Source organism: Cornus florida, unplaced genomic scaffold (genome assembly GCF_030987335.1).
Source record: "Cornus florida cultivar Cherokee Brave unplaced genomic scaffold, ASM3098733v1 CherokeeBrave_3.0.0_Hap2_Chr11, whole genome shotgun sequence".
Taxonomy (NCBI): Eukaryota; Viridiplantae; Streptophyta; class Magnoliopsida; order Cornales; family Cornaceae; genus Cornus; species Cornus florida.
Window position 1 is genome coordinate 125,402,165 of NW_026775581.1, and position 8,870 is coordinate 125,411,034.

Here is an 8,870-nt window from a genome sequence, read left to right on the forward strand (position 1 = left end):
TTGAGTAAGAGATCTCTTTTGATTAAAAGATACCAAAACACAGCAGATGATACAGGGCAATTGCTGACAGGCCAGACCAGTCTCATATATCAGGAAATCAGGTATAAAAGTCCAATAACCAGTTGAGAAATGTTCTCACCTGCAATCATACACAAATTTAACTACAAATTTACAGTGGGACGCAAAGGAGCATGGGCTTCATCACTGACATAGCACAACATTTGCAAATCCAATCCTGCCCCTATGGTAATGGTGCAGACAAGCTTGTGCCGTGAACCTGATACTAGTCCAAAATATGAACCTTGCTGCCATAGTTGAACTTGATGAAAAGCTCTGGAAAAATGAAGGCCTGAGGAGTGTCATCAACACCTCTTGCCCACATCTTTATTGGCTGTTGCAGCACAAAGTAACAAGAAATTTGGACAACCGTGTATTATCGAGTCTTTGTAAGTGACCTGCTAGAAACACCATGCAACAGTTTGACAAACCCAAGGAAACTCAGCTTTCCATCCGTGTGCCTAATCCAGTCATGCAGCACGGCATGAACAGGGACAGATGGGCTAAGGCCTAGCTCCTGAAATGAATTTCCAGGATATCATATATTAGTCAAGGTTTGTGTTCCCTAACATCATGAATTCAAACTTAACTGATCTACACAAGAAAACATAAAAACAAGATGTACTGTTTCCACCCCTTGGACCATTAAAAAGAAAAAAGGAACTCCTACATTTGCATTTCAATTATAAAAAATTAAAAAATAATAAAAATTCTTTACTGCCTGGGAACAAGAAACCAACTTACCGAAGCCAGTTCATCAATCACAATAGCCCTGTTTCCATCCTTCTCAAAAAGTTCATAGGCACAACGAGCATGTTGCTCCCATCGATCAAGAGCCTCAAGCTGATGGACACTTAATGAAGCAGCACAGAATTCCTCAAAATCCATCCTTCTGTATTGGAGTGCATTAAGCTGTCATAGAAGGAATTGAAATTAGTTTACTACTAAAATGTCAGAACACCATAAAACACTTAACAATTGCCACATCTATCACAGCAGTCAAAGCACGTACTGATGCTAAAAAATCATGGACACAGGATTCTTTCATAGCATCCGTAGCATTTCTCATCAAGACCTGACCAGATAAAAAATGTTGAGAGCAACCTTCACATCAGATCAGTCACAGTAACAAAATTTAACATTCTGCAAGAAACCAACCGCTTTGATATTTTCCAAGCTTATCGTGCCATTTTTGCTCGGTTCCAATAGGGCAAACTGCTCCTTCAAATAAGATAACTCATCGACTGTCAATGTTTTAGACAGAGCCTGCCAAGTGCCAACAAAAAGATAAAGAAAAAGGGGGGAAAAAAATTAGAATGCGCATACTAAGAAGACACCAAAATTGAACACAGAACAAGAAGATTCATAGTAAGATTACCAAATACCGTGTCTGGTACAGACTTATAGGAAGAATAGTTTCTAATGGTCAAGAGATATATATCTCAGAGCCTAATTGGGGAATCCATGCTTGCAGATCACTTTCATCATACAAAAATAATAATAATAAAATAAATAAAAATAATAATAATCTGTGGCAGCGGACAACCAAGCCACTTAAAATTCCCTCTGTCAAGCAAAAACTTGGGAGGATTCCTGAAAAAAGTCCAGATCAAGAGAATGGCCCATGCCAGTCTGACCCATACCTGCAAACACATCCACTCCCATTCTTCTTCTTTCTTTTTCCCTTATTGGTAAGACGCACTCATGCTCCCACTTTATCCTAGTTGGGACTTGAACCCTCAACCTCCTTTTTGGAAGGTGGAGGAGATACTAAGACAAACGCTTGGTGGTCATCAATATGCTTTGTTTATTAAGCTCTTAATAATGCTCACTAACTACCAGCAAACCACTTCTAGCATTCCTTCAGATGCAATAACTTAACCACAAGAGCATGTGATGGTTCAAAGGTAACTCAACATTGATGTCCGACAAAATTATATGGCAAACTGTCTCTTGATTATAAAATTAATAAATAATAACTATTATTATTTAAAAAAAGAAAAACTGTAACAACAACTGAACAGCACTCCTGTATTTTCCCAAGCCACAATAAGGAGGAGCATTCACAGAACAAAGAGAGAGAAGGGCCTCATTTGATTAAGAGAACAAAAAAAAATAAAGGGGACCCATAAGTATCTTCAATTAGGACTTGTCAGAGAACATAAAAATTGCGCCTTTGAATGTACTTTGTGAGTAGCATCTAGCAGAGCTTCATTTTTATTCTCTATTGCATATTAAAGGAGCACACTCAATATGCTTTGTTTTCACTATTTCTCATTCAAAATGATCAAATAGTTCTCCTAAACACAAACGCGTGAACATTTGATGCCAATGAACACACTAACATATTTGTCAATTGAATTTGTGGGATCATAAACCAAGTATCCATGAACTTGCAGGTGCATAGTGGTGATTCTTCACTTAATTTCATGTACACACAACCAATAGAGGAACTTAAAATAAAAAATAAAAAATAAAAATCGATACCAAGATTTTTAGCATCATTTACGCACCCGTAAAGCAGCTTTCCGAAGAGAAGATGAACGCATATAGACCTTCATGAGTTTGAAAATCAGTATATCCACGGGTGCTTTTATGTCGTCATTATTTTTAATCCATGGATGACCTATAATAGAAGCATTTTAAGTAGCTTCTCGGGAATATGTAGAAAAAAGAAAAAAAAAAAAAAAATCAGAACCTTCAATAAAGGTTTGGACACTCACTTAGGGCTTGAGCAGCAGTCATTCTTTTCCGCGGGTCCTTATTCAGTAGGCGTTTCACAAAGTCCTTTGCCTCGGAAGACAGAGAAGTCCAAGGTGGTTCATCAAAACAAGGATCGGCTTTAAGAACGGCCCTAAATATTCCAGACTCAGTTCTAGCCCAAAATGGACGGCTGCCACACAACAGAATATATGCTATAACACCTATACTCCATACATCAGCCTCCGTACTGTAAGATCTGTGTAAAACTTCAGGGGCGACATAGTATGCGCTGCCCACAATGTCATTAAGCCTTTCGTCTGCAAACCATTTGAAACACTAAAAGTAATTAACTAATTCCCAGAGCTATTTAGACAAAGAGCCCACAATACTACATGTGAATTGAAGAAACAAGGACAAACCTGGCTTCACAAAATCTGACAAACCAAAATCAATGGCCTTTAGTTGTGAGTTTTCATCCTTGGACGTAAACAAGAAATTCTGATCCAGCAATTAGCTACAGTTAGGTAAAAACAAATATAGGAAAGAGAGATAGTTGCAAATACCACAAAGTAAAAAAGAAAATGCACATTTATTGTTTTACAAATACTGCTGAAAATGAATCATGATCATCTAGTAAATAACTAACGTCAACACTCAACAGAGAAAATCTTCTTTATCATGCATCAAACATTTCAGGTCACGAAAAAGTTTTAAAATAGTAATTCAGGAATTTTTTTTAATAATAATAATAAAAAGAAAATTATGTTTTTGACTTTGAGGGAAGAGGATACAGCTGCAAATATGATTAGAATCTCCACCTTTCAATACAAAAAATGGCAGCAAATATAAATCCTCAATATAGTGACTTTTACCAATTTTATTGGGGGTATTCAGATCTATATTATTACTTAAATAGCATGTCTAATAAACAAAAAGTAGGATATACCACTTTTATTTATAAAAAAAAAAAAAAAGAGTTAAGAGCTCAGATGATTTTCATGTTCTCAATTTTCTTATAAGAATGCATATCACTCTGCTAATGGAATAAAAAAATAAAAAATAAAAGCTTCTATATATGATTTGTTTAACCAATCAGTTTGGTCCTAGTTGCATGGTCATTTAGATGATTCTTAAATTTAGACAGTATGAATCATGATCTTTCAACCTCTTGCGCAAAAAAGCTCAACCCAACTCAACAAAGCCATTTCCCAACAGCTTGGAGTCGACTACACAACTCCTATATTTTAATTCTACTCTAAGCTGATAGTCGTAGTTAAACCAAATGTTATCATATCTTTCCTGACTAACTCTACCCATCTTAATTTTGGTCTTTCCTGACCAAAAGGGTTTAAGATAAGTAGAAATAAAACTAAATATATGGTTAGTTTAGTAAATCTAGAAATACAAATGAGGATGTAGTGATGATTGAGAATCAAGAGGGACAAAAAGCGAACATTTTTGCAATTTAGTAAGAAGGATATGATGGCTTGTGGATTGACTAAGGCAATGGCCTTTATATAGAACAGAATGGAAACACATGATTCATGTAGCCGACCCCAAGTAGTTGGGAAAAAGGCTTAATGCACAGACAAGTAATGCAAGCTAGAGAATGATTCCCACCTCTGGTTTAAGATCCCGGTGTACCACACCCTGGAGATGGCAAAATGCAACAACATTCAAAATTTGTACCATGACAACTTTTGCATCATCTTCCGAGTATTTCCCACCCCTACAAGGCAAAAGGGATAACTATTTCATATACTATTAATTTCCAACCAAGCTTCCTTACCTTAAATTTTCTATTTTCTGGTCCACCAGTAGCATCCAAAATTTAAAAGATCCAAAAGTTACGGTATTTAAGTATAGCTAACACAAAAAGCATACCTTGAGAGTATTCTATCCAAAAGCTCCCCACCTTCACATAACCTGAAAAATGCATGAGAATTCATTAAAGCCCATTACAAGTAAAATTTAGAACAAGCAAGCAGTGTAACTTACCACCTGATTTTAATCTCATAATCTGATAACATATACAAACAAATTATATCCATAAAGTTGTTAAACATCAACAATAGCACCATAGCTCAAACAAAAATTCACGCTAGTTGCCCTTTAACTAATTAACAGATGCAAATTTTATCACTGCATAGATTATTAAATCCAACAAAACATGGTATATGGTCAATATTTATGAGAAACTCAAATGAAGTATCGAGATAAAAAGTTAATCCATTACAAAATTCAAATGTAGTGTTGAGATCAAAACTTACTCCATCACAACATAGACGTTATCATGGTCTTCATATGCATCATAAAATTGTACAAGGTTGTTATGCCCTGTCAAAGCTCTCAATATTTTTACTTCACGTCTCACATCTTCAATGGCTATAGCAGTGGTCATCTAATTGTAAAAAATAAACCAAAAGGAATAATTAGCAAATAAGATATAACAAACCCAATTTAAAGAGTATGAAACTTTGAAATGATACAAGCCATGTAAATATAACAAGAAACTGAAAAACCTTGTCATGATTCTACCAGAGATAGAAATATCAAAAAATAAAAATAAAAATAAAAATAAAATTAAAGGAAATATAGTTTGGTACATGGTTGTCAAAATTCTTTTCCAGATCCTAGGATCAAATGATTTTACTATCCAAAAATATTAAAATGATCCGGATTGTACAAAAAAGGCTAGGATGGTAGAATCCTTGTTTAATCCTTATAGGATTGCTCGTATTGCAAAATTCTAACCTGACTCTCAATCATGTTATTCGGCCTTAGAACCTTGCATGCATTTTTTATAAGTCGGTGACCAAGGACCAAATAATAGTATAGAGCAAAAATCTACGCCCACTTAGATGCCCTAAATAAGACAATTATGTGAAAGATTTCATCTCATTTTAAGTCTACAACGGTAATTCAAGGCTGATGTAGGTCATTCAACTCCTTATTTTAACTAGTATGTGTTTAGTGCTTCTTCCTTACCCCCTCCCCCCTCCTCCAAAACCCTTTTCCCATTTTGTTGGTTAATTCACCATGATACATATTGAGAAAGGATATATGTTTGCTTCAAATTTTCGGCTTTATGCAAATCAACCTGCCTCTCTCTCCCCCTCCCTCTAAAACTTGATAAGTTTTCTCAAACCAATTGATATCTCATCCACACAGAGCCTAGCGTTCCCTTTAATTGTTTTCCAAGGTCATGCCTCTGGCCCTCTACTAAAGTCTTCTTCGGCTGAGTGGTCCGAAGATTTCAAAATAGTATTTCTTCTCAAGTAAATTGAATATTTTCATGCTAAATCACATCGCTGATAAAAGATTATTGATGACTTATGCATTTTTTCCATCTTAAGGTCATTGCTAGAGCTAGTAAACTATTTTTTTTTTCTTAGGTCATGCTTAAATTCCCTACAACATTAGTAGGGAAGACTTGTAAAATCTTATGTGCCCCAAGGCCCCCAACTGTCTGTCTGATTCATTTATATCTTTATGAGTTTAATTATTTTCATTATGCGTTTATCACAATCCTTAAGAAGCAAAAATACTGTTAGGCATTAGATTTCTCATATTGTAGAACTACAATGATCGACCCAATTCTACAATTCAATCCCAAAGAACCATTTCCTTCCTCTCCAGTCAATCCAATGTAGAATCTCAAATTCAAAACCCTTGGTTTAGAATAAAAAATCAAACTACCACAAAGAAGACACCAATTCAAAGATTCCATACCATAAAAGAAATACAGCATCCTAAATTGAACTCAATATACTTCCACCAGAATTAAAATAACTGTTAATCTTATAACCAATTTAGTTCAACTGCGAATATGTCACAACAATATATATGTATATTGACCATAGTATCTTCCAAGGATTCTTTTCTCAGCTTTAAAAATAGTATCCTACCAATATCTCAGATTATATCTGAACAGCGATAAATTGACCCATTTATTTCCCTACAATTTCATTATTCTTCTAGATTCAATTCTTATAGTATTTTTAGCGGATAAAAGTCACCAAAGCCTGTCACACAGAGTATCCCCAAGCAGAGTCAACAAATTTAATAGGTAAATAGTTGAGAGCCTTTGCTTGCAGTCTCCAAAATACTTGTCCCCTTGTCCCAGGATAGCCTCTTTACCAAAATAAATGTAAGCATTGCTGTACCCCCAACAATACAAACATGCTTCGAGACATTAATTCGAGAAGGAAGTTCTCTCAAAGTAGTGGATGACTTTATAGGTTTGTGGATACCATAGCAGGGACTTCAACTGGTTCTATTCTCTAGAATTCTAATACTCATCGTGACAAATCTGTCCATAAGACAAACATATATTGGGTTTACCATGAACTGCATCAACTCGCCTCCCTGTAAATCCATTAACACAAGCCCGCCACCACCAAAGGTCTGTCGTCCTGATTATCAACTAAGTAGAAATTTAAATAGTCATAGGCATAAATCTTTAAGCATCTCTCAACTTATCCCAATGAATGTTCCTAAAGATATGTGAACATTCAAGCGTTGCATAGGTGCAAACACATATATATTGGAAGATCTTATAGTAAAATTAAATAAAAATAAAAATAAAAAGAAGAAGAAATTGTGTTTTCATCACATGATCGTTAGTTTATAAGACCAAAATTAGTGTCTCCTCACAGATCCGAGGTCTATATGGTCAAGATATTCAGTTTAAAATTTAAATTTAATTCCAACATAACAAAATAACTTAGACGATAAATGGTTTGTTTGATCTAAGATATCAAGCACTTGAGTATGAAAATGCCGAACCTTTGCTTTTGGGATGACTTTGACCGCAACCTCTTGTCGCTTAAGCTCACCCTTCTTGAACTTGGCCTTACAAGTGTACCCAAAATGGCCCCTTCCCACCTCGTCTCCGAGTTCATACTTGTTCCCGAAATGCTTAGAAAACCCAAAACTCTTATCTAATCCGGCGACCCCGCCCTCCACCTCATTCCCCTCCGGTATCGCCGCCTCATTCGGCTTCACCGAGCCGTGCCGCCTCGCCAACAGCGCCCGAATATGCTTCGCAGGCGACGGCGGTGGAAATGGCCGCTTGATGAACCGCTTCGGCGTCGAGTTCGAGCTCACATTCGCCGGAGATCTCGCCGGAGACTTCTTCGAGAACAAGTAGTGTGCAGGACTCGGACTGTAAAACGGAAAGAAGGGCGATTTTTTACCTACCTCAACTTCTTCCTTCTTCTTCTCTCCCTCATTTTTGGGGTTTTCGCCATTATGAACCGATTTTGAGCTGTCCCTCGCCGGGGTAGTGCCATTGTTGTTCTTCACTGGTTGACGATCACCGGAGATATTTTTTGGTTCAAGGGAGGGTTTGGAAGTGCAGAGACCCATAGTGGTCACTGATTACCTACCTTCCCTCAAACACAGCCAAATTGAAACCCTAGAGATAGAACATTAGGTGATGATTTGATTTGATTTAAATTGAATGTATCACACACATTTGAAATTGCTATTTCAATTTTGTCTGTGGTGGTTGAGAGCCCTAGAGTAATGAGAATGGTGTTGTAGAGAGAGAGAGAGAGAGAGAGAGAGGTGTGGGGATCTGTAGAAGGTGATAAAAAGGAAACGACGTTAAGTTCGCTTTTGTCGAAGCCAACGGATTTAATTGATGAGTGTCCTAATTGAGTTGAAAGGATAGATGAGAATTATAAAAACTAAATTTAAAGGTCATCAATGTTGGCTGGTACAGTCAGTACAGTTAATGTTTCATGTGGCAACAATTGATTTGGTTGATTGATTTCTTTTCTTATTTAATATTTTAGTTGTGCATAATTAATACTACTACTATAGTTTAGTACTATTAAGATTTGGGTTTAGTGCTTTGATTATGGGGATGGTATAAGAAGACGAAATTACCCCTGTATTTGTCCCATTTGTTTGGCCAAACAATCTGGACAGTCAATGCACATTTTACTCGCCTTTTTCCCTTTTGCCCTTTTTGAGATTGGAGAAATATAGATTCAAATGTTTGATTATCCACATGGCACATTTCAATTTGAAATTGTCTCTCGAAATAAATAAAAAAAAGTTTTTATTTTTATTTTTATTTTTTCGAAGAAAGAAAAAAGGTT

The 8,870-nt window shown here is 36.1% G+C and overlaps 1 protein-coding gene across 1 annotated transcript; it reads right to left on the reverse strand.

Annotated features, from left to right (window-relative positions):
• On the reverse strand, positions 1 to 8,420 carry LOC132287034 (CDPK-related kinase 5-like). Its single transcript, XM_059789498.1, has 11 exons — positions 7,549 to 8,420; positions 5,031 to 5,161; positions 4,645 to 4,686; positions 4,381 to 4,489; positions 3,180 to 3,258; positions 2,781 to 3,077; positions 2,571 to 2,683; positions 1,216 to 1,323; positions 1,070 to 1,132; positions 802 to 969; positions 1 to 574 (listed from the first exon to the last, which is right to left on the reverse strand). Exons 1-11 carry the CDS (start codon positions 8,128 to 8,130, stop codon positions 434 to 436), a joined length of 1,833 nt encoding a protein of 610 aa, XP_059645481.1. The 5' UTR covers positions 8,131 to 8,420; the 3' UTR covers positions 1 to 433.
• Positions 8,421 to 8,870: the final 450 nt, after the last annotated feature.